At 40.7% G+C, this 25,819-nt stretch overlaps 3 protein-coding genes across 5 annotated transcripts; 1 reads left to right on the forward strand and 2 right to left on the reverse strand.

The window, feature by feature from the left end:
• Positions 1-1,376: 1,376 nt before the first annotated feature.
• prox2 (prospero homeobox 2) lies at positions 1,377-11,313 on the reverse strand. Its single transcript, XM_067613412.1, has 6 exons — positions 11,224-11,313; positions 10,321-10,412; positions 7,275-8,889; positions 5,227-5,334; positions 3,545-3,739; positions 1,377-2,245 (listed from the first exon to the last, which is right to left on the reverse strand). Exons 3-6 carry the CDS (start codon positions 8,817-8,819, stop codon positions 2,078-2,080), a joined length of 2,016 nt encoding a protein of 671 aa, XP_067469513.1. The 5' UTR covers positions 8,820-8,889; positions 10,321-10,412; positions 11,224-11,313; the 3' UTR covers positions 1,377-2,077.
• dlst (dihydrolipoamide S-succinyltransferase) lies at positions 11,251-18,860 on the forward strand. The gene is made up of 15 exons (XM_067613411.1): positions 11,251-11,410; positions 12,333-12,366; positions 12,469-12,508; positions 12,899-12,960; positions 13,056-13,130; positions 13,259-13,314; positions 13,756-13,864; positions 13,968-14,150; positions 14,332-14,417; positions 14,552-14,649; positions 16,317-16,447; positions 16,835-16,908; positions 17,012-17,095; positions 17,204-17,371; positions 18,170-18,860. The coding sequence occupies exons 1-15, from the start codon at positions 11,348-11,350 to the stop codon at positions 18,302-18,304; spliced, it is 1,398 nt and encodes a 465-aa protein (XP_067469512.1). The 5' UTR covers positions 11,251-11,347; the 3' UTR covers positions 18,305-18,860.
• On the reverse strand, positions 18,609-25,301 carry rps6kl1 (ribosomal protein S6 kinase-like 1). Of its 3 annotated transcripts, XM_067613409.1 has the most exons (13): positions 25,191-25,301; positions 24,996-25,106; positions 24,326-24,442; positions 23,939-24,112; positions 23,454-23,578; positions 23,044-23,136; positions 22,899-22,946; positions 22,297-22,429; positions 20,721-22,121; positions 20,547-20,636; positions 20,271-20,353; positions 20,079-20,174; positions 18,609-19,929 (listed from the first exon to the last, which is right to left on the reverse strand). In XM_067613409.1, the coding sequence occupies exons 4-13, from the start codon at positions 24,072-24,074 to the stop codon at positions 19,819-19,821; spliced, it is 2,316 nt and encodes a 771-aa protein (XP_067469510.1). In that variant the 5' UTR covers positions 24,075-24,112; positions 24,326-24,442; positions 24,996-25,106; positions 25,191-25,301; the 3' UTR covers positions 18,609-19,818. The 3 variants fall into 3 exon arrangements, with proteins under 3 accessions (XP_067469510.1, XP_067469509.1, XP_067469511.1); XM_067613408.1 differs by lacking the exon at positions 24,996-25,106; XM_067613410.1 differs by lacking the exon at positions 24,996-25,106 and having other exon boundaries at positions 25,184-25,299.
• Positions 25,302-25,819: the final 518 nt, after the last annotated feature.

The following is a 25,819-nucleotide window of genomic DNA, read 5'->3' on the forward strand; positions in this document are numbered from 1 at the left end:
TTATAACAATTGGATTTGGCATTTCTAGTCATAGTTTTTGCTCGTATTTCTCAACTGTCTGTACTTTTCTCAGTCAGCAGGATTCTTTCTTTGTCTCTCCCAGTGTGAGAACTACAGCTTCATTAACATCGGCATTTCATATAAATGTACATTTATAAATTGTTGTTCGACGCAGTGTTTTTGTTTTAAATTTATCTTGTTCTGCTGCCTTTTCCATCTTCATTACAAAGCACACTCTGTTATATACAAGACTATCTAATACAGAAAATAATTTTATATTGTACTGTTTAAGTTGAAGCCTTGTCAGCCAGAGGCAGTTAAACAACTGAAGGTATTTTCTTTGTTTTCTTTCATTATATCAGAGGTTACCAAGTCTTGTTCAGAAAATGTCACGTACAAATTAATTTGAGCAAAGCACTTTGGTTCAACCAGAGGCATTTTAATTGAGTTGAGAATGTAAATCAATTTACTGAAGAAGACAGATCTAATTGAAAAGAAATGTCTATTAAAAGATTAGTGAGGTTTATTGTCTCCAGTCTTTGTCATCAACCAATCCAACTAATGTTTTAATTTCCTTAATGTTATCATTTCTGATGTAATTGGTGCTTGGGTGCCTAACAGGTTTTCCAATTAAATGTTTGGTTTTGGGCACTGACATTGTAATCTCACACAGTGACAAGAAACTGTGTACTTTTATAAAAGTGGTCTATGTTATTGTGCACAGTGCATTCCTGTCTTTATTCTAAAGGTACCTTTTAGCCTCAGTGAAACAGTGAGTTTAATTTATCACATTTAATTTGCTGCTGTGATTGACTGGTCTATATTAAGCCCAAGGCATCAAAAGTTGTCCATCGGTGATTTTTGTGATGTCACCGAACTTGTGTGTGTGTGTGTGTGTGTGTGTGTGCGTGTGTTTGCGATCAGTGAGCTTTGAGTGGGTGCCTGGAAGAAAGAGTCAACGGGTTTGTGGAATTTTGCTTTGGTGGCACAACTGTGATATGAGGTCACCTCGGGCATTAGTCATTAGGAGGGAATGCATTGTGGCTGTTTTTAAGACATGGCAGTTGTCCGCATCCGCAGCGGCCGCACAATGAATGCAGGCCTTAGAAAGTTGACTTGAATTGGCTTCGGTGAACAATGTGAACAGCATAGTTTGGGGGACATTTAACAGCTGGCTGCTGGACGTGGATTAGAGGCACCTTAGGGGCTCGGCACTGGGACACAGTATTTTCACAGGAGAGTTCAACGTTTACAACCAAAAATAAAGCATTTACCTGGTGTGTCTTGTTTTTCATAAAAACTAAAACATGTTAAATGTAAGGATTTTTGCCAAATAAACACATAACACACCAGTTTTATATTATAATTTAGTGCATCTTTAATTTCAATAATCATCCAGTACAGTGTCTGCGACTGAAATATCTGAAAATGATTGTACTTTACATGAGCGAAGGCCTTACTTTTATACATGATAATAAAACCCATGACAGTCACTTGCATTATTTTCACATGCACATTCTGTCAAGCTAATAGTTTACAACATAATTATAGAACATAATGTGACATACAACAGCGGCGCATGTACATTTACACAACACACAGCTATGAAATGAAATGTAAAAACTTTGCAAACTAATACTGACGGTAATTGCCAAAAAAAAGAAAACTCTTCCAGTTCAACAATCTAAATCAGGCTACACTATGGATTAATAGTACTGAAAAGAATGAGTACATCTTTGTAAACATTTTACACACCTACAAACTCAGTAATTCTCTAAATGCGTTGAGGCAGATTATATAAGTAAACACTAAACAATAGAATAAACCACAAGAGCCTTAATATTCATCAATATTTTCTTCTTGGTAAAAGTAGAACACAGAGTATATCAGACTGTAGATTGTTTCTTAACTTTTAAAATGGTGTGTGCGTTTTTACAGATTTACAAAATAGTTCATAATCCAACATCTACATTTCACCTCAAATGCACTACAAGAAATGATGAAATAATACTGTTGAGTGACTAACTTCAGATATCACCAATTCATCCACCTTTATGTCGTATTTTTCCACCTCAGCCTATAAATAGGAAGATGTCTTGAACTCTTCTGGGACGTCGCTGTCCAGTTTACAGATCACCTTGTATATGGCCTTTTTCCAGGAGGGGTCTGAATCTTTGGTTGCAGAGATGGCATTGTAAAACTCATGCAAGGTAATTTCAGCCACCTCCAGGAATCTGTCTGGCACCTGGAAAAAAAAAGGGAAAAATGTGGAGACTCATAAGTGAAGTCAACGGTGAAAAAGTACTTGCTGTAATGCTGTTTTACAGACATACTGAAGCATTCTGTCTTCAGTTTATTCAAAGTCAAAGATTTATGAAATGAAGACCTGTAGTGCAATTCTTCAAACACTCAAACTGATGAAAGGGAGCTCATCTCTTTGTTCTCTGCACACAGACAATAAATGCAACGCTGTAATCATTAACTTTCAATTAGAGGCCTCTTTGATTAGCTAGTTTTGTTTTCTTGAACCTTAACTAACAATTGGAGAAGAGTGAGCTTTCTTCCCAGCAATTCTACCCAGCACTTCCAGTAAACAAAACATGATTATGGAGCCTGCCGGGATTGTGGGCAAAAGCTGAAGATTAAAATGATTATCTTTGGGTTTTAGACTTGAGAGGGTTAAATTCTGGTATAAAGTTGAAAATGTTAATATTAGAGACAGTTTGGGTGAGATAAGAGTTTGGTGTAGTTAAAGTTGAGGTATGAAACTGTGCGTGACTTCCATTTCTGCCTGTAACTACAGCAGGATCGATAAAAACACATCAACAAATGAGGTCTAGATGCAAGGGATGCTGGGAGAAAACCGCCCCGCAGCCCTTGTTTCCCATCCACTGGCCAGTTCGCACAACAGTTGTTGGCATAAGTTATTTTTCTTTCCCCTCATCTCCTGACACAAAGCATCCCTGGGAAAGGAATGTCTTGGTCCCAAGGTAAAGAAAACGGTCCCGTCCCTTTCCCACCAAGCGGCCTTCTCCCTCGGAATCCACAGCGTCTTTCTCAGCATTCCGCATCAGTAGCAATCTCGGCCTCGCTCAGGCGTACTGGTCCTCTAATCCTGAGTTGTTTTAGTGGGATTTTGCGGCTTCCTCTTCCCACAGTTTGATAAAGCATCACTCTGGAGTTTAGATAATGGCAGTAAAGGCTGGCCAGCCACAGGTGCAGTGTGACACACAGGTCAGCACGAGGACATACGTGACCGCAGACACATGCAGTAGGTCTGACATAGCAGGTTAGTAACTCCTGCGGATGAATGTTTCAGCTGCAAGATATGGAGTCTGACTAATGTTTTTTCTCGAATTATGTAGAGATAAAAAAAATTATTCATTATCAAGGTGCATTACCTCGTGGAGCAAGGATAGAGAGTAGAAATGAAAATATGTTCTTCCAATTTTAGCAGACCTATCACATGAATAAAAACCACTTGAATAATACAAACAATATAAACTGTGGCACAAAGCAGGAATGACTAATGAGTGACACTTACATGGAAGTCATTGGCTTTATTGTAGTGCATGTTCAATGCCCGGAACAGCTCTGAGTCCCTGCTGACTGTAATATCTTTGACATCACTGATGCCGTCCACGATGGCCTGGCGGGCAAACTTTTCCATCTGGATGTAGTAGAACTCTCTGAAGTTACTGAACCACTTGATCAGTTGTGAGGTGATGCAGCGATTGAACTGGAAATGGAGAGAAAAAAGTACCAGACTTTAATATCATATTCATACATTTACAGCAGTGGATTAAAAGGGCAGTCCTGCAAATGCAGCCCCTGTATTGATAAGAATCTATCCAGCTGAAGTGTCCTGACAATGAATCCCTAAGAAAAAATGTTGTTCTGACCTTTGACCTCCATGCAAAGAAGGCAAATGAAAACAAAGGGGTAATTTGAGATTTCAATTTTAGACTTCAATGAGAGCATACAGAAATTAAAAAAATATTTATCTCCATGCTTTTCAATTAAAAAATCAAATGGCCTTCTGAGGCTGAGGCATTAGAAACCCTTTCCATAATTGACTGAAACTCACATTTAATACCTGTGGGGCAAAATTCCACCTAAATGGTCTGTCACTCTGTCCCATTAATTGCTCTGATCTTTTCCCACCAATGTCCGGGGTGAAAAAACATCTGTCAGGGCTCTGTATTTCTAAACTCAGTCTTGACATTAGTCTTGTTATTCTATCTCGTCATCCAGAAAGACCGAAAAAAATGCCTAAGGGCTGGGCAGGCATCAAAGACGCTTCTTCCCTCTGGTGTGGTGGGTGAGAAAGCGGCAGCATAAGGACAGAAGGAAGCTTCCCTCTCATTGACTCGGGCTGATAGGATGGAATCAGACACTGGGATTAGATGCTCTTTTGTTCAGTGCCACTTCCCACCACGGGATTGTAAGCAAGGAGGAGACGTTCGCAGGCTGCAGCGACAGCATCCTCCCCCCTGACCCCGGGGGTCAGAGCAGATTGAGAAGCAGGGGCCCACGCTGGCGCAAGGGATCCAGGGCCACAGTGGAAGGAGACAAGATAGGAGAGGAGATGGAAGAGAAAGTAGGGAGGTAATCGAGAGAAGAGAGGTGTTTGGAGAAAATTGCAAGGGAGGCAGGAGAGTAGGTTATGTGCTACGAGCAGGAAGTATATAATGTTCCTATAGAGGAGTAAAAAGAACAGCACAGAGATAAAACGGATGAATGAAGCGAGCTAACAACAGGACACAGATAAGGAGACAGGAGAGATTGCATAAAAGAGGAGATAGAAGAGGAGGCATGACACGAGACCAAGGCCAAAATACACAGGATGTTGTGTTTAGGGCCAGCACTCACAGCTCACTGCCTGGTTGCAAGTCTCTAATACCAACTCTCTGTTGACACTCAATAGCAATGCCTTGCCTACAGAGTCCTTTGTCACTCCATTTGCTGACTGGAGTGGCTTTTTTAAAGAGAGAATGCCCCTGTATCTCCCTCTGCCCCCAGGACATACTAGCAGCTCAGTGGCTTTGTTATTTAAACCCTCTGCGTTTTTGTTTCTCTCCTCCGACACACTGCTGATTTTTCTGTCCCAAACACACACTGACAAGTAGATACCGGGGCGTTAAAAAGCAGGACAAACAATTCCGCAGGTTGTTTTGATGTGTGCAATTAAAAAGTGAAATTTCTTTATATGTAATATAAAGTTACCTTGACGTCAGGGAAGAAGGTTTTCAGTACATTGGAGCTGGGGTAGCGGGTATAGAAGAACATGAGTTTTGCCTTCTTCAGATGGCTCGGGGTGAGACCCTCCTGGATGTTCACGTTTACGTTAAGGCAGAAAAGCTGACAATTAAATGTAACACAACGCATACAATCCTGCGCTAAGTGATAGTAGACCAGAGTATTGTGTTGCCTCGATCTTCAGCTAAATCGAATTTCGCTAAAGAACAGCTCGGCATTAACCGGGGAGTCAATAATGACTCTAACATGTGCTTATTGGCAAAACAGAATTACGAATTAGATTAGGGATTTTTAATTAGAGAGCAAAGCACTTCATGCCTGGCAGTTAAGACAGCTTGTTTTGAAATGTTTTGAAAAAAGGAGCTGATTTTCAGATATAGTTACACAGATTTAAAGACAACATATGTCGCTTTGTATTTTTCCTTGGACAAATCCTGCAAAAATGGGAAATTCTGTAAAATTATGTTACAGATAATACATATTTTAAATAGTCTCTCAGGTTCATTTACAATATTAAAATTAATTTAAATGGTTTAAAGGAGCCTAATGTTGTTATTATTTGGTCAACGTACGTATATTACAACATATATTTTCTATTGCCACAAGTATTAACAAATGCAATTCCTTCTCAAGTTTTCCCCCTGTGGCAATGAAGATGCTCAGGATGCGTTTCCTCTGTAGTCCACCACCATGCCTTAGGTCATAATATTTCCTTATCAGGTCACCACACCATACATTTATTAGGGAACTCTACCTTTGAAATAAGGAAGTTGGGATGAAAGATTTATGTGGTATTGTTCAAAGAGAAGCAGAGCTCTTTGCACTGTAAAGATAAAGCGAACCCTGAGAGGCACCATATAATATTCCTCTCTAATGCCTTGCGACGGATGATCAACAAAACAACACTTCTGGGACTATTTTAAGATCATGTGTTTGGGATATATTTCTCTGTGACGAGTGATAGAAAAGTAAATAATTCAATTTAACTTATTTCAGCAGAGTATGATAAAATGTAGATATTATGATCGTATTGACATCATTTTTTTGAATTGAGAATTAATAAAATGTTATTCAACTTTCTAAGCAATTGATAGGAAATGTATTTGAATTGATCAACTTGTCGCAGAGTGATTTTCTTTCTGAGCTCGTATGAGGCAAAATACTGTTATCTTGTACTCTATTTCAATCATGTACATTCTGACAAAGGTATCCAACAACAAATGCTCAAGACAAGAGCTCAAGTGTTATGGTAGGGAGGCACTTGTGGTTTCCGCCAGCACTCAGATGTGACCTTTTAGATGCACCCCTATCACTCTGATGATGGAGAAATAGATCCTGCACCTTTTCAAGTCTGAAAAAACGATGCTTCCTGAAACAGAAACCGATGCTTTCTCTGCCTTTGAAAAATTGGCTTTTGTTCCTGGCAATTCTTATCAAAGCCTAGTATTCCTTTTTATTTGTCTTTTTCTAGACTTAAAGTCATTACTCTGCTCAGATTAAAGAAGACGCTATAATTTTCTATGGGGTTAGCAAGATCAAAGAAAAAATTCTCCTTGAAGTTTGTTACTGGAACTGCCCATGCTGCAATGAAGCTCAACCAGTCATTGTTCAAATGGAAGAGCTGAAATATAGGGAGTCTGTATATAATAAAAAGGTAAATACAGCATATATAAGATAGTAATAAACATACTGAATTAAAATCAGAATAGTACAGAATAGTATGATTTGTCCTCAGGGTTTTCACTCCAGCATTTGTGCAGGTAGATTTTCTTTCTTGAGATATACACAGTTTAATGAAATAATTACGCAGGTAAGTCACAGGATTTCTACATCACTGTTTTGGACCTATGTAAAAAAAAAAGCAACAAAAAAAACAGTTTTATCTAAGAGCATTTTCTGGGATAGTTCTTCATTTTAACCACAGCAACAGCTATGTGTGGGTAAACCCTGCATCAGGAAAAAGAAAAAAAGCAAAGCCACTCTGGTTTAACTGTTAATTTTAAGTGAAAGGATATGTTGAGAGACATGTAGGGGTTTCGTTCAGCCATGCTCTGCAGTTCACCACACTCGATCTTCACATGAGGGAGACACAGATTGTCAACCGTCACTGGCCCCAGGGCGGAGGGACGAGGGTGGTGGCCGAGGTGGCTGGATGTCACTTTGGACCTCATCGCAATGGTGTCCCAGGGCAGGTCCACTGAGTCTGGGGAGGTTCTGTCCATTGATGGGGGCATGCAAGGGAGACCCCCAAAGTTAGAATGGGGCCCGTACTTGAGAAGGTGCTCCAGGATCTGGCTATCGTGCAGAGGGGTGCTGTAGCTGAACTGAAATGGTGTCTGGTGCACAGGATAGGGCCTCTTCACAGTTGGGGTGACTGAACCCAGAGGGGTCACTGTCGGTTTGCGGACCACCAGTGACAGCGCCTCTGTCTGGTCCTGTGAGCTTTGGGCCTCAGAGCTTTCATAATACTCCAAAGAGTGGGGTTTGACTGCAGCCTCCTCAGCCTGGGGCTGTTCCTGGATGGAGCCAGACTGCTGGCTCTTCCTGTCCGCACCCATGCTGATCTGCATCTCTGGAGATGAGCACATGCGCTGCTGAGGGGACAGATCCAGTCCTGGTGACGAAACCTTCTTGAACACCCTGTCCACACAATCATTAACAGCTCTGGAGAGCTCATGCTTCAAGGTTTCCTGCAGGTTTTGACTTTCTCTTTGGTGCACCAGATAACCAACTACTTTCATTCGTTCCTTACACTCTGAGGTCACTCTACTATTCTTCCTCTCAAAATCATCTTCAGTGCTGATGTAGTGTGACTCTGCACTTTCCCCCAGGGTGTCACACTCAATGGCTGCAGCTGTCTCGTCTCGGTCGTCGTGTTCAGGATCTTCCTGGTTATAAACTTGAAGGAACTTTTCCTGGAGCTGACGCAGCAGCCTTTGCATGCTGTGGAGCTGCTCTTTCAGCTTGTGACACTCCTCATCCTTGGTGTTGCAGTTATCACTATTGCTGCTTCCAGGTCTTCTGCTTGCCGGTCCTCCAACACTGTGTTCTTGATGCTGAGGCAACCGCTGTTTGCGTTTGTTCTCCCTGTACGCTTCTCTGGCCTCCCTGGCTTCGGTGTCAGACCTCTCATTGTCACCGTGCTGCCTGCTGTTGGGGGAGCCTGCCATGACCCTGATGATGTTCTCCACTCTGGCCCTCTTTGCCTGCAGGTGGTCTGTGATGGGATGTTCCCCCTCTGGGCTGCACCCTGTAGAGACATGGCCGCCGGGGGAGGAAGCTTCTGCTGTGCTGTCCTTTGAGGAGACACTGCTCTGGTCCTCCTGGCCAGAGTCAGCGGCAGTGGAGCTGGAAAGGAAGAAATGGCTTTCATCTAGTGCCCTCTTGTTGTGGATGGTCTTGCGGAGAAGTTGAGAGATGATGGATCCATTTGAGTACGAGGCCAGAGGCTCATCATACATGTTTCTGCGGAAGCATGGCAACATGACATCAGGTTTGTCATCCTCTAGGCAGCCTTCGCTGGAGCTGTGCATGTTCTGGTCGGGAAGACTGAGGTTCATGCTCACTGAGAAGACTGGTAAAGGCTTCGGCTACACACGTTGCAAAATCAGTTATGTGAAACGAAAGAATCTGAAAAGATAGAAAAACAAACACAGTTGAGAAAATAAATTATGGAAAAACCAACAGTTAAAAAATAAGATAAAAATGTGAAGCCTTATTCTTCATTCATACATTTCCAAATATGGTTTTATTATTTGCTGTGTACAGTTATGATAATAGAATGTAGTGTCTCTTAATGGTTTATGTATGTGCAAAGATAATCAGAACTTAATAGATATAGCCTTCACAGGTAATGTTTTGTCTATAAAACTTGAAATTAGATTTGTGATTTTTTAAATTACTGCTTTAACAAGCAAAATTACTATTACATATGATAGGAAATCAAAGAACTCTGTGTTATTTGCAAGATCCTTGGTAAAAATAAATAAATAAATCCTTGATCTTAAGCAATAAGGGAGTGCCTTCTTTTGTATCCTTTCATCTTGGGGGTTGCAATAATGGTTAACACAAAGCATAAAAAGAACAATTGTGATATAGCCATGAAAGCCATGAACCATGCAAAAGAAACGGCACTGTGTATACATTATTTAGAGGAGAAAATACATCAAGAAAACCTACTACTACCTTAAAGAATGACCGAAATGATCTTCAGGGGTAAAAAAAAAAAAGAGAAAAAAAGCTAAATTGACTGATTCTGTGGTCACTGGTTTTTATACCATTTAAGTGCGTATTTTTAAATATTTTTGTGCCCTTACACAAAATTAACTCACACACTGGGCTGCAAATGCAATGCTGAACTTATTAAAATACTGTACATACAAGTAGAATAGATGAATTTGAAAAGAACAGACTCTACTTTCTATTTCTACATTAGACAGTGGATTTTATGCCAGTAATTTGCACAATATGATTTTTTTTCTAGTTTTACTATAAATAAACATTAAATCAGGAGGACCAGACTACTGTATGAGAATAAAACAATTAGACTCACTTAGGGAAGTTTTGGATAATTTAACATCAAAGTTTATTCTGCTACACCATTCAGTTTTTAAATCTCCTGCAAGATAGGCTATATTCCTTTTACATCTAAATAGTAAATTATCTGATGCCCTGTGCTTGAAGAATAGAAAAAAGTACATTTTATTTTAAAAATGAGGCACTAGTGATGTGATTATTTATCCAAAAAAAAAAAACAATATCATCACAACGAGCAAAACAAATGTTTTGAAGTTTAAAAAAACTGAAACAGCCATTTAACACTGAAGAACTTCAACTAAAAACTCACCAAACATGTGATAATAGTTGTCAGTTGTATTGTCAAAGCATACGTGATGGCTTCAGAAACACCCACGGGTACAAACTCACTCATGAAAAAACCACTGCACTGAACAGATGAGATTTGAAACGAAGTGATCTGCAGGCATGCACTTTGTCACACTCTCTGCTGCAGGTTAACCACGGTGAACAGACACAGGCTGAGCGGCAGTGGCGGGACCTTACCTGTTGCGCTGGGACGTGTTGCCGAGCTGGTGGCCTGCGTACACTGTGAGTTGAACAGTATCAGTGCAGGAGAGTCGATGCATCCAACCAGGCTGGGGCGTGGCCACGCAAAAGCAATGAGGTGGCCATGAACACATCACCCACATAATGTCAACAGGGGGAAAGTATTGGTAAGGTGTTGGTAGGGGCAGCTTACTGACAGTAGTTGAATGGTAGATTTGAAGCCCGCATCTGAATTACAAAAAGTCATGACGCAACGGGAAATTTCGAAATATGCATCATAAGTGCATGCATCAATTAACAGTTTTGCATCTATAACTGGGAAACAAGAAGTCGGTGAGCATGCATACAAGATGCACATGTTGCTTTTCTTCCTCATTTTATTGTCTCTAATAGAAACTAGAAAGCACATAGACACATCATATATAAACAAAGTAGAAAGGAGTGAAAATCAAAAGTGCAAAAGTTAAAGCAGGTTAAAATATAAATAATTTAATTTATGGATAAAATATATAACAAACTTGAAATTTAAAAAAATCCTATTTTCTATTTTCCTTCAGCATATTTGCCCACTTTAAAAAAAAAACCCAAAAATTAGCTTTACCAGTTTAAAAAGTTATCTCTATTTTCTATTTTCTTTTCTCTATTGTATACTTTTTAAAATATAGTTACATGAAGGCATTATCATATCTTACTGTACCCTATTACTTTCTATTCTATTCTATGTGTTTGATATAGGTTGTTGTAAGCTATTTGTAATTAAACCTGTTTTTAGTTTTGTTTACTTAGGCTACTACTTTGTTTTTATTTTTTAATATTATTTCTGAATAGCATGTGTTTGCAGATTTGCAGTAAAAGTGTGGAGGGGCCCACAGTGAGGACTCCCCCCCACCGTCTCCTCACCCCCCCTCTCCGGTCGCTGCACTTGGTTCATCCCACACCGCTTCCTCGGTTCCTGCTTCTTTCCTCGCTTGTCGGTGTGACCGGAGCTTCCCTTCCGTTGACAGGCTGCGGTCACACAGCCATTATGCTGTCCCATTCCCGGTGTCTCACCAGGAATTTTGGTCGCTCCCTGTCTGCTATCCGCCAGGTAGGAAACGAGCACGAATAAAACGTTACGGTTGCCACTAGCGACAGGACTCCAGGCTAGCATCAGCATTAGCATCAGCGTTAGCATCAGTTAGCTCGCTGCTGCAGGCCGCGGACAGGCCGTAACATTGTGTGCCAAGGACAGTCTGACACTTTCCTCCACAAGTCTTTTGTGCAGTGTGTATTAAAGTTAAAAGCAGTGCGCTCTGCTCTCTTGCTTTAACATGAATGTTAAGGGTGTTTGACCTAACTAGAAAGTGCCGGTTCATATAAAGTTAACTCAAACTTCACACATTTTAGGTAGCTAGCATGGATATGCTAAATGTATGGGTAGGATAGCTGTCATGCTGAGGTCATAGTGTGGTTTTTGAGATGAAACAACGCCCATTTTAGCTAACTTGACGTATATTTAGTTAACCTAGATAGGATATATAGTCAAGTTTATTTTCGTTTATTTGGAGTGTAATTTTTGTAGCTGCACTAGAAGATAGAGAGGAAGTCAAATGTCAATAAAGTCCCGGTGTCCAATTATCAGCTTGTTAGTGAGATAAGAAGATCGATAAGCTTTAATGCAGCTATTAAATTATTAGCTGCTCATTCATGCATTCACTGGCTGAGTTCTCATTCAAAACTATACAAGCCACCTGTTTGGCAGATAGTTTCATTGATTAAGTCAGAGGTCGTAGAAGTGACCTTTGACCGAAGTCTCTCTCTGTCCATTTGTTTACAACCCTAACTGTTAACTATTATCACTAGTAGGCTTTGCTATTTAACCTGATCGATGTGAACCAACTTATGAGTGCATGTTTTTTTAAGACATGTTATGATTGTGAAATACTGAATAGTTTTTGTTCTGCACAAAGCTTCACATTTAAAAAGTTAGTAAAAGACATCATGTAATGCCTGACTATGTCTCTTCATAGGGGAATAATGTGTTAGCCCGTCGGGCCACGGCAGGTATGTGTGCTTCTGTTCAAGCAAATCTCAGTCTTTGCTTTTGAATAATCCTGCTTCAAGAAGTTATTTACATGCTGCTTCTTCTTGTCCTTCTTCCAACAGCTATATCAGCTAGCCACTCTATCACTATCAACAACACTGTGTAAGTACACGCACACACTAAAAAGCACTATTTGTAGAATCAAGGAACTTTAACCACTTCAAGAATTAAAGCACGACATTCACACTACAGATTTTATGAATGAGGTGTTAATTTTGTGACATTCACAGTCGTCAGCCCTTCAGTCCAAGCGTAACACTGACGTCATAAACCTATTTTCCTATTATCAGTTTTTCTTTCCCACAGCCAGCAGTTGTTTCCACCTTTAATAATTAACCAAGCTGGAGAAATAGGACATGTTTCATTCTATACACAGAAAAACCTCAGACTTACAATATCATGCCACATCAAAGACGAATCTAAATCAACTTAATTGTAGCATACTTGGATTATAATTTTTTTCCCCAATTTTTATTACTTGTCTCTCTCCAGAAAACCTGATCCCCGGTCCAGTGTCTTCCAAATCCAGTACTTCAGGACATCTGTAGCCTACAGTATGTCTTTCCTTTTTACACTGCTTTGAATATGAAACATAGTGTCCGATGTGCGGAGTGAGAAAAGAATTTTCTAACATGTCTTTATCCTACAGGAGATGAACTTGTCACAGTTAAGACCCCTGCGTTTGCAGAATCTGTCACAGAGGGGGATGTGAGGTGGGAAAAAGGTAACTCCAAATATCCTTAATACTCATATTAGCTGCGTCTGATTTAGACACCAGCCAAATCACAACCAAACTAAACAAAAGATTATCAGTTTGTTCTCAGATGTTAAAACAACGTTCTCTCCTTACAGCTGTTGGAGACACTGTCTCGGAGGATGAGGTGGTGTGTGAAATTGAGACTGATAAGGTAAAATTAATGTTTGTGATTGCTGGTAATTGTTGGGTTTTGCCAAGGAAAGTGTAAGCCCCTCCAGAGTATGTTCACAATATTTATGAAAGAATTAGGAAACGTTGCTTTTTCCTAAAATAACATTCCAGTTTACCCTCTAAAATTAATCTTTGTTGGGTGCTGAGTGGCGTGAAAGTAGTAGAAAAAGAGCAGGTCATTACTAAACTGTATCCTTTTCTCCTGACTGTATTGGTGCACTGAAAATGTTTGCTCAAATTTAGCATATACACATTACTGAAAAAAACTGATTTTTTTCTGAATAATTGTGTATAAAAACATTAAGCTTCTGATGACAGTTGAGTTTATATTTAAATAAATGCATGTATTTATTAGTTTGCTATTTGCCAAATATACAAAAATTTACTTTTTGAATACTTTTCTTCTGTTTCTTGTCATCAGACATCAGTGCAGGTTCCCTCTCCTGCTGCTGGGGTGATTGAGGAGCTTTTGGTCCCTGATGGAGGGAAAGTCGAAGGAGGAACTCCTCTCTTCAAACTTCGAAAAGGAGGTCTTTAGTACTCGATTTTTAACCAAGAAAAATTACAATATTAACATAACAATGGTAGCTAATAAATCTGTATTATACTAACTATTCACCTCTGTACCTTTAGCGGGTGCTCCCAAAGCTGCAGAAGTTCCAAAAGCCGAGGCCCCAGCCGCTGCAGCCACACCACCACCACCGTCTGCTGCTCCACCCTCCCCTCCACCTCCTCCTCCCTCAGCCGTGGGCCCCATTCCCACCACTATGCCCCCTGTGCCACCTGTGCCAGCACATGCTATGGACACCAAACCAGGTTAGTTGTCATGAGACAGACGGTCTGTCATGTGAGAACTGTTTTGCTTGACATCTGTGCTCTTGACCTCTAGCATACATGATTAATCACACTTTGGTTTTCTGTAGGCCCGAGCGTTCACTAGTACAGCTCCACTGATGTCTATAGAGATATTAAATGCTTCTTGATATCTTTTTCATAGTTGCGGCCATCAAGCCCACTGCTGCTCCAGCTGCACCAGCGGCCCCAGCAGAAGGAGGGGCCAAAGCAGCCAGGACAGAGAGCAGGGTAAAGTGCAAAAATCACAACACTTAAAATATTTAGGGGTATCTGATAACTTGTGTTAAATGGTCTAATAGAGTAAGAATCGGTAACTATTTACTGAGACTGATAACTCTTTTTTTTGTGTTTTCCAATTTTAGGTTAAGATGAACCGCATGAGACTGAGAATTGCCCAGAGACTGAAGGAAGCCCAAAACACCTGCGCAATGTTGACTACGTTTAATGAGGTCGACATGAGGTAGGAAATTCTAAATTGGTTGACCTACATTATTAAGCCCTCAACGCTATTTTAGATCATAAATGAGAAATGTTCTCTGCTACATTAACAGATCACGTATAAATAGAAGCCACTGAGGAAAAAATAAGACTTAATAGATTGTAGAGGTCCAAATCTATTGTAATCTTTATAATTTTGTTTGTAAGGATGCATTCATGTGCAGTACATTTACAGTATGCATACTGTATGCGTAGAGCTGCAACGATTAATTGATTAGTTGCCAACTATTAAATTAATTGTCAACTATTTTGATAATTGACTAATTGTTTTTTGAGAAACTTGTCCAAATTCTCTGATTCCAGCTTCTTAAATGTGAATATTTTCTGGTTTTGTAAGTCGTCTATGATAGTAAACTGAATATCTTTTGGTTGTGGTAAAGACAAAACAAGACATTTGAGCGACTTTGGAAAACAGTGATTAACATTTTTCACCATTTTCTGATATTTTATGACCAAACAACTAATTGATTAATCGTGAAAATAATCAACAGATTAATCAATAATGAAAATAATCATTAGTTGCAGCCCTTTGTATGTGTATCTGTGTTAAAAGCCAAAACAACACTCACACAAATGGTTATAGATTGGAATCTGCCCAATAGAAAAGCTTTTTGAAACGCGATATCCTCTTAAACAATGGAATGTAAATATTTGGTCGTAATGCCATCTAAAACGAAGATAAGAATTGTTAAAACAGGTTTTATTAATTTACAAGGAAATGTTATTGTCTGCACTTGCCCCCTGTGCTGAAGAGGACACTTTGAGGGTTTCTTTTCCCCGCAAATGTGTGGTGTCAGCTTTCGGCTATTCAGGGTTTTCTATGTATCCTAATTAGATTGACATTGACGGTCTGGAGGAAGACTTCCCAGGCTAGGGCTCATCTGGAGCCGAAGGAGCTAGTCAGAACAGGAGGCTGAAGCATCTGTGGGGGCCCACAGAGACCTGCGCTCTGAGTGGAAGAGCTGCCTCAACCGATATGGGCTTTTATGACAGCCCAATAAGATTTACAGGCTCTAGAAAGTGAAGATTTTTATCGCTTCTTCTCTCCTTTCTCGGAGAGTCTGTGTCTTGGGAGGGGCTAATTATGTTAGCGGAGAAACCCTAGAGCTTCAACAGGGTTAGAGACAGGAAAACAAACAATTAAAAAGAGAGATACAAGAGAAAAATGAGCAATGGTGAAATGATTAGCAGGCCAATTTCAATAGCTTTAATTTACCATAATTTATATCAGCATTCTTTTATAGCAATAATAATTATCATATCTGTGACCTGTATCTCATCATAAATGGTTATAGTATTAGAAAAAATATGTTTTTATACCTTAGTAATGTAATATAACATTAAATGGTCTTGCTAGTTTTTTTTGTGATAAAATGCCATTTTAAAAGCAACAGTCACTTTTAAGTAATGACTCTATATAAGCACTGCTGTACTTTCCATGTTTTGCATGATTGTGTAATGAAATCTCCAGATCTCGCTAATCTGTGAGTCCTGCTGAACATCCTCCCGTATTTTCACGACTTCCATCAAATCCAGAAGCCAGCACCCCACTTGTTTTACCTTAATGCCAAGTTGCCAATGAATGAATACCTATGTTATTTTTCCCCTTTTTTCCCCATTTCCCTGCAGCAACATCTCAGAGATGAGGAAGGCCTACAAAGATGCCTTCCTGAAAAAGCATAACATCAAGTTGGGCTTCATGTCGGCGTTCGTAAAAGCTGCAGCCTATGCTCTGTCTGACCAACCTGCTGTCAATGCCGGTATAACTTTAACCTTAAAATACTGAGAAGCCATTTTGTGGTGTCAATTTGACTATGTCTTTGCACGATTTGTACCAAGTATCTGGAAGTGTGTGCGGAGAAGAAAAAGATTAAAGTTTCGGTATCTTTCAGTTCTAAACCTCAAAACCACCACTAACTTATTTACTGCCCTTACACTACCCTGACCTATTTAGATAGACCACAATGAAGCAGGGGTGGTCTGTATTGCTGTGTTTTTAATTTCTAAAATACTCTGTGGTTTTCACCTTCCTCAGCTTTTTATTTGCATGTAACAGAAAAGGCTTCATGTGAAAAGGAAATTAATCTTTATGGCAAGTGTAGTGATTATTAAAAAGTTTGATCTGTGTACAATATTTGTCTTTCCAGTAATTGACGACACAACCAAAGAGATTGTGTACAGGGACTACGTGGACATCAGTGTGGCTGTGGCCACACCAAAGGTAGGACAAGTGGATTATATGTAATGCTGAGTGAAAGTGCTTGATAGCACACTTGTCTCTAATGTGAAGAGTAGAAAATTCAGTCATGTGACTTCTCTCTCAGGGTCTGGTTGTTCCGGTAATCCGAAACGTAGAGGGAATGAATTTTGCTGACATTGAGAAGACCATCAATTTGTTGGGTGAAAAGGTAATATTTTACATATCATGAAACATTTTAATGGCACAAAACAATTATTTGTCATATTTGTTGTTCAGATTAATGATGATGATAGTAATTGTTGATGTATCTTTGTAGGCCCGTAAGAATGAGCTGGCTGTTGAGGACATGGATGGAGGAACCTTCACCATCAGCAATGGTGGCGTGTTTGGGTCCATGTTCGGCACGCCTATAATTAACCCACCACAGTCTGCTATTTTAGGCATGCATGGCATCTTCGACAGGCCTGTTGCAGTCGGTGGCAAGGTTTGTTTCTCATTTTCAACATGCAGAAAAATAATAGTATTCGTAAATAAGCATTAAGCAATAGACTGGTCACACATGGAAACTGAAGGATGGAACTTGCAGAGATTAAATTATAAAAAAGTTGATCCAAGACTAAACGTGTTTTTGACAAAAAAGTAGTTTTCAATTATTTTTGTTTTTAAGGTGCAATACACAATAATCATAAATTCCTTTTCATTAATGACTCTGGTGGCCGTTAAGTGAGGCCAGGCACTCGGGAGTGCATAAACGTCATCCTTTGGTTTTTCCCAGCAAAATCTTCCCAGCTCCTTTACATAGAAGTCGGTCTTAAGGCTGTTGTAGACAACCAAGAAAGTCGGGGAAGGTCTATTTTATTATTATTCTTCTGTTGATAATTTTAGTAAATTTTTGAATGTTTTAAACTAAAGTTCATACATAATTATATAATTAAATATTGCACCTTTAAGATACTTTTTTTTTTACCTTTAATTTAATAGTGTCAGTAGAGATACAGACAAAAAGTGAGAGAGGGGGATGACATGATACAAAGACTGGCGGCTGGAATTGAAACGTCGACATTGCTGTCATGTGATATGCGTTGAGCTACCCGACGCCTCAGCAGTTTTCTTAATTTTGATTGATGCATGTACTTAGTTGGCTAAATATTCAGACTTAGCTATATATATAATATATTAGTATCAACGAATATACATAAATTAAATTATACCTTCACTGTGTTTGTTTCACCATTTGTTGGTGTGTTATAATTTAATTGATTGATGATTTCCTCTTCTTAAGGTGGAGATCCGTCCCATGATGTATGTTGCCCTGACGTATGATCATCGTCTGATTGATGGAAGAGAGGCCGTCACTTTCCTGCGCAAGATCAAGTCAGTGGTAGAGGACCCCAGGGTGCTGCTCCTTGATATGTAAACCCTCGTGAACTCCAGGCCCAACCAAACAAACTACCCTTCACAAACAGTGGCTGTACTCACCCGATGAACATTACCATAACTGCAGTTTATTGTTGTATTGGTTAACTAGAAAAAATGATTTTTGAACAGTTGGGTTGTGAAATGGACATATGTAAGGCGGGCAGTGATAGAAGGTTTGGTGCTGTTGTGGGGGATGTCGGGGTCTGGGGTTTCAGTGGTGCTGGTCTCTAGATCAAAAAGGATATCCTATAATTCATGTGCACCATATGTAATTTTCTACATACAACTGAAACATTTTCAACTTATTATAAGATGAATGACAAACATAGATGAAATTGAAAGGTAGTATCATTTCATTATTGTGGGTGAGAGAAGAACAATGATCACATACTGGGCTAGAAACCAAGAAACTGAAGTGTCCAAAGTTAAGAAATCTGAGAATTTATGCCATCTGTTTCACAAAAAATGAGGATAAATCTCTATGCTGTGTAAGAAAGACTATTTAAGAAAAAAGAGAAAGTTTTAAACAATAAAAGCTGCATTACTCAACTGTAGTTTTTGTTTGGGTCTTTTGTGCTTTTGTATCGACAGTCTGGGTAGCTAAATGGTCAAGAATAGACACAGGACAGATTGTTTAACAGGCCATTCATCCAATAACAATCCACAGATCATATGTCTATATATAAGTGTTTTATGGAATATAAATTGAAGATGAAAAGGTTGTATAGCTACATAACATTTCATGTTGTGTTTATCTCCTTAAGCTATAGATAGAAAGACAAGACTAAACTAGTCAAAATGAACTGGATCAAGCCTTTCAAAACATTTTGAAACAACTGACCAAAAAGTTAGTGGCCAGAAAATGTGTATCATATCACCACAAACTAATTTCTCTATTAGTGCAATACTCTTTATAATATTTTCCTCGGTGCTGCCTGCCCAAGATTGTGACTCATTTGAGGTATAAGGTTATGTCTCACGTCTACAGCAATAAAATTAGAATTGTCTTTGAGTCACTAGTCCTCTTTGGGAACATACACACTGGCCTATTGATCAATTATCATGACCCTGGCTGAAACAAGTGAGTAAAATGTCAGGGATATACAGAGGGATTCATTTATTGCCTTCATTTGATAGCAGACAGTCCAAAACACTGTCAGACTTTAGGTGGCGTCAGTTTATATGCATGGATATAAAGTATTAAAATGTAGCTACCAAAATTGCATCAAATGTACCTTAAGTTCCCATATCAGGAGTCAAGAGTCTCCTGATATGTTGACATTAAAGTAACAACTCCATGTGTCTCATGTTTTGGAAGGGACATGGCTCATCAGTTTTGTTCTTGTTTCAGTTTTTATTGTCATTTTTCTTTGGGAAGCACAAAATGCAAAGGAAACGGGGTTCTGGTGCTGCATCCATTTTGGCCACACTTAGGATGCTTGGATTCAGGAGATTGCACATCTTCAATTCCAGTGCAGCATGACGGGATCAAAGGTGTAGAAGCTACACCTGCTAACAGCTCAGCGCTTTCCAGGAAACACTGCTGAAGAAGGGATGACATTTGATGTCACTCACACCTCCACCTCCAGAGCCCAGACGATAGCCAGCATCAAACTGAAGCAGCTGTGGATTAGAATGATTGATGAGAGTTTAGAAAGATAGATGATAGATAAATTATATCTTGTGTCACTGTGTTTGTTAGCAGTTTTTTGGTCAATGAGCATAATATCTGGAAAAGAAGCTTTGTATGTGTTTCGAGCCTTAAACCTGACCTCAGTGAGCAGGGATGCAGCTGCAGTGCTCAGGTGGTCGGGGATGAGCAGCTGGGTGTGGGAGTGGATTCCTGCTGGGTGGAGCTGCCACAGAGGCTGGAGGCACAGTGAGCAGAGTGTATGAAAAGCCATAACCCAATAGCACAGGGTGCAGACTGTAAGACTGAACATGCTTGTAGAGTGTTCACTTACCATTCCTGTTAGAAGTTCAAACAGCAAAGCCCCAAGACTCCACCAATCACAAGCTTCTGTGATCCTGCACACCCCTCCGATTTCTGTTGACAGACAATGAAATGAATTTGTATTAATGCAAAACATTTCTGCAATATTTGTTGTTATTATAAATGTCTTTTACGTTTGCATTTCATTACTCTAATGTAGAATAAAGTGGACAAACTGCATTTTGCCACTAGATGGCAGTTTACACCAGGGAACAACCACTGGTGTCAGCTTGCTAGATAGTTTTACCTGGAGCACAGTACATCTGGTCCATGGCTTTGGAGCAAATCTCTGACTGAACCTCACTCCACTGCCCGAAAAATGTCAAACACACCTTTCCTGTGAAAAAATCATGATGGTTCAAAATCAAAAGTTTTGCATTTTTCCCTTATGCAGTGTTTTGCAGTTATCTGTTAAACTCACCATTGCTGGTGAGCAGAATGTTTCTGGGGTTGAGATCTCGACACAGGATGCCCTGCTGATGCAGGCTCTCCAGGGCCAGCAGGATCTGTGCCCCCCAGACACGCACCTCTGCTTCAGGAAGCCCCCAGCACGTCTGCATTGTCTTATCTGTGGGTGTGGAGGATTTGACAGGGATCTTAGGTAGGTGGCACCAGCCATCCACCTCGATGATCTGGTCTTCCTCCTGCACCTCCAGTCCGTCTGATTTTAGGAAAGCATCCTCTCTCCTACTGTGGGGTGGGGCTCCAAGAGAGCCAGAGGAGTACCAGCTAGGAAGTGATCCCTCTTTTGCAGGTGCCACCTTCTCTCTGGGACTCAGCAATTCACAGGCTTCCTTTACACCCTCTCTTGCCTCACTACAGTGCGTTTCCCCTTTGTATTTCACCGCTGACAGCCAGGGACTTTCTGAGGTGATCTTTGTGTCTGTGTGGTCAGAAAATACTGCTCTGTCTGTGCTCCTGATGACCACCATTCCATTTCTTTCCTCTGTGGTAGGGCTGCTGCTGTCCTGCTTTGCTTCTTTGCTGTCTGTAACCACATCTGCAGAGTTTCCACTTAAAACAGATCCTTGGTGAGAACCATTGACATCCCATGATGCCCTGCCACGGATCTGGGTTTGGCAATGGAGAGGAAGATGCAAAATGGCAGGGGAGGAACTCAATCCATTATTTTCACTGTTTGGTGACCCTGCTTTTTTAAATGAGGTCTGACTTGTATGAGGTGCAGTTGCAGTTTGTCCTAATGTGCCATGTAAATCACTGTCAGTCACTGCATAGGGGTTTACTCTCTCACAGTTGTGTGCTGAATCCGCAGCTTTCCAGGCCACCTCGAAATCAGAGCTGCACTCTATCAGGCCCATTCCAGCTTTCTGTTCATGGAGTTCTGACATGACATCAAGAGCTTGACTGACACGAGCACAAGAGAGAGGAAGAGCAGGCTTTTCCTGAGTTTCGGTGGTGTGCAAACATAAACTAGGAGCTGGTGGATGGATGCGAGTGCTGATCTGTGTCCTCGTCTGGCCAGAAAGCAGAGTTAGTCGATCAAGCTTGGTATAAAATGATGCTGCGGAGCGTGTGTTCTGCAGACAGCCTGTCTCCTCGATATAGGAGTGAGTCCCACAGCTCTCCAGCCGCTGCTGAGTTTCATCCCATGAGGTTGTAAAGTCTGTATCTGGGCTCTCATCTCTTAATTTCTCTGGAATGATTCCTGTGCCCCCTCTATTGTGCTGGTAGTCTGTGCTGATTGTGGGTGAGGTGTAGCTGGTCTTCAGCTTGATGCTGTGCTGGCCAGAAGTGAAGCACTCTGGGTGTTCCTTGGCCTTCTCGTTCCTCAGCTTGTGCAGCTTGGAGAAGAGCCTCCCACCTAGGACAAGTGGGGTAGAAAAACTAGATCAGGAATAGGAGGAATAATGCATTAAAGTTCTTAATGCTACAGTGCAGCAGTACAACTATCTACAAAGATCTCAAGATGCTCTACAAGCTTCAAAATCCTCCCAATATTGTCCCTGCAGTATTGAGAGCAGTTGTTAACAGCTCACCTTTGACATGCTCAAGATGCAGGTACACAGTATCCTCGCTGACATAATACCTAAGCAGCTTCACCATGTATGGCACCCCCTGAGGAATGATGGTTGGCTGATCTCTGCTCTCCCAGCTGGACTTGACCAGACTCTGTAAACACATAATGATTGATATTTTTAGAAGGGGAAACATGCAATTTGTTTAAAGAAAGAGCAAAATGCATTAATTGATACAAAAATGTATTAATAAGGACATGGTTGACTGAAAAAAAGTGATGAACTATTGCTTGGATTGCCTCTTTAGAGATTTGTTCCTCTCCGTTACCATTTCTCACTCATCACTGAAATTTGAGGTGCAGTCACACTGGCTAAAAGGGTGAAAGCTATCAGGCAGATCAATGCTGAGTGATACTCAGGGAGACAGGATGGAGGGAGCCCCCATCAACTGGCCTGCCACAGAATACAAGGACTGGCTTGCTGCCAGACGACTGTCCCCAAAACATCTCCACGCACTGGATGGATATTGGCCAGTGAATCTGTATTTGTTTCTATCTGTTATAATATAGAGAAAAGCCCATCCATTTTGTACCCTCTGTGAGCCAGTACTACTAAATACTCACCTTTACAACAAATGTCTCCTTATTGACCATACTTTGGACAATCAGGACCTATAGAATAAAAAAAATAACATTTTCAGTGCCAAAACACAAAATCAACACTGATGTTAAAACACAAGTGTTAGTGTGCGAAAAAAGCCTGTCTTACCTTATCAGTCACTCCCATCACCTTACACATCTCAAGATCTTCTACGGGTGAACTCAAGTGTCTGATTGGACGGAATCTCAGACTGCTGTAACCCTGGTGATAAAAGCCAAAGAAGATATTAGCTACAACAAAGCCTTTTTTTCAAACAGTATTTGAGATGAACAAGACTTGTCCAGTAGAAACATGTCACACCACGGACATAAACTAAATGTTTAATCTAGGGGAAATAATGCAGAAAGTGCTTTTTGTGCAGGAATGCAGAAATTTTATTGTGACTCACCCACTGACTCTAAAAATGCCTCAACCCTTGACTTCAATTATTCTTGCCGTACATTTAGAGCAAATGAGAGACCCTTTAAAGTAGTCAATGAGATGAGCTTTTTCTAAGTGTTAAAGGATAGTGGTCTTACCCCTAAGTGAGAGCTCCCCTTCCCTAGGTTGTCCTGGAGATGTGTTATGAAGATTTCTTCAGCTCTCTTCAGATACTGGGTTGTCTTCCTCTTCACAGCCTCCCGGCGATCCTTGTTTGGGTCCACTGTCAGACAGTTAAACTCTCTCAGATACCAGTAAAGAAAGGATAATACTCGTAACCACTATAGCTGTGTGAATAGAATAAATCTAAAAGTCCTGACTAAGCCTGCTGGCCTTTAATCTATGATAAAGATTGGTAACACAACTGACTATTTACACAGTGGAGGAAATGCCTGACCAGCAAGGAAATCTGTTTAACTCTTGGTTTGTGACTTCCTCTTTTTGTTTTGTTCCACATGTTCCCATCACATGTCTTGCCGTGTGTGCTGCTGACACACTTCTTTAAATAACTCTCCGTTCACTGTATCATATAACCCTGGTTTTATACTATAATGACATGCGAGACCAAATGTTGTCTACTTACACTGAACCCCATTCAGCAGTAAATCCACCCCATTCTTGTAGTAACTGAAAGCTGCCTCATAGTCCTCATTGACCTCACTGTCCAGTGCCATACGGATCTGCTTGGCTGCCTCCACCAGGTAATCTCTCTTTGCCATCGCTGCCTTGTTTCGGACCTGTCAAGGTCCAGATGGGCCTGAGCACAGCATAAGAAAATTAGAAATGAACGCTGATCCAGCACTTCTACATTCAGACATGGCAGATAGTCGGTATGAACAACCTGTGTCGGTAAATTAGAAACAGAAACTAAATCTTAAACTGTTATGTGAATGTTTCTGTTTCTGTTCAGCTCTACATTATAAAAGGCGGTTCATAATCATATAGTGTTGCTGTTTAGCTTGGGACTCACCTTTGCTCCCTTTTCTTATCAACAACAGTATACATCTCTGTGTGTTGTCACTGGGCTCGGTGTGTGTCTGCCCCCAGTGACGCCAAGGCTCAGGTCTTTATGGAAGAGCATGATGGTCTGAGCCAATGGAAACAAAGAGTTAACCTTTAGACCAGCACAGGAAGTGAGTACAAGCTCTTGCATACTATTTCTGATGAATGGAAAGAAGCATAGCTGCAAACGTCTAAGATGACATAGAGATGACTCAGAGCAATGAGACGTCATATTGTCTCTGTTTAATTATATGATTTATGCATACAGCATGACGCAAAGCTACCATGTCACTGGGAAAGGTGTAGACCCAAATCATACTGTATTACTCCAATAATCTATACTACAAAAACATGTGTCTATGTTTGCTACACGAGCCTACAGTACACACAGACATCCTGCCACACGCTTACACAAATCACATGACAAGGATTGGATGAAGGGTCAAATAAATAAATTTGCTGTCAATATTTAAAATCACTAGAATTATGCGATAAAGCTGTGACATTATGCAAACTAATTATCAATCAAATAGTGAATGCTAATGCTGACCTGAAACCTCCAATTCATGTAAAACATAGTTGTCTTTTTCTCCAAATTCAGCCAAAGACTGAAACACAATCATCACACACATACACACCCCATCCTGGTTACAGTCATGGAGGCGACATCATCTAAGGAGTGTTATGAAACACACAAAGCCATCTTCAGTCTCCTCCATTATCATCCCTCATCTCCTCGAGTGTGCGCCCTGCCATAGCCACATGGATTAACAACACCATAGAAAAATAAATGCCCAGCAGAGAAAACAGGCGTACGTGCACACACATTGTACCTGATGTGAGGCGAGCATCTCCAGGACCCTCCGCCCCAGCAGCAGCAGCATCAGCAGCAGCAGCAGCAACCCGTGTCTCCAGCAGCCTGGACACACTCATCCCAAGAGTAGCGGAGGAGGAGAGAGCTCAGGCGAGGCTGCCGATTGGCTGAGCGTGATGTCACTTTAGGGTACCATTTCACAATTTGTACACAGCCCCCCCACCCCCCACCCCCCCACGCCTAACAGATGCTGGCTGATTTAAAGAGACAGTGCTGTTTTTGTGCGCAGACTGAGAGCCATTTTCAACCCTGACTTTTACTTCTAAAATGGATTGTGTTTGTGCTTTTAGCTTTAACTGTATGAAGCGTATGACAAATCCCATGTGTTTGTATAATTACTCTATTGATTGTATTTCTTTGATGACTGCAATCCACTATGAATGCAGGGATCACCCTGCCCAGAATACATAATCTGCTGGGTCTGGTTGCTCAGTACCAGATGGAGCCAGGCTCCTACCACAGCACAAAGGAGAGTCACTCCCCCCCAAGGGAGGGCCAGTTTACAGAGGGGGGTGCAAGCTCCAGCTTGGTCCATGGAGAGCAAGAGAGGAAAAGAGGGGGGGGGGGGGGGGGGGGGGGGCTAAGATG

This window comes from Thunnus thynnus, chromosome 16 (genome assembly GCF_963924715.1).
Source record: "Thunnus thynnus chromosome 16, fThuThy2.1, whole genome shotgun sequence".
In the NCBI taxonomy this organism is placed as follows: domain Eukaryota; kingdom Metazoa; phylum Chordata; class Actinopteri; order Scombriformes; family Scombridae; genus Thunnus; species Thunnus thynnus.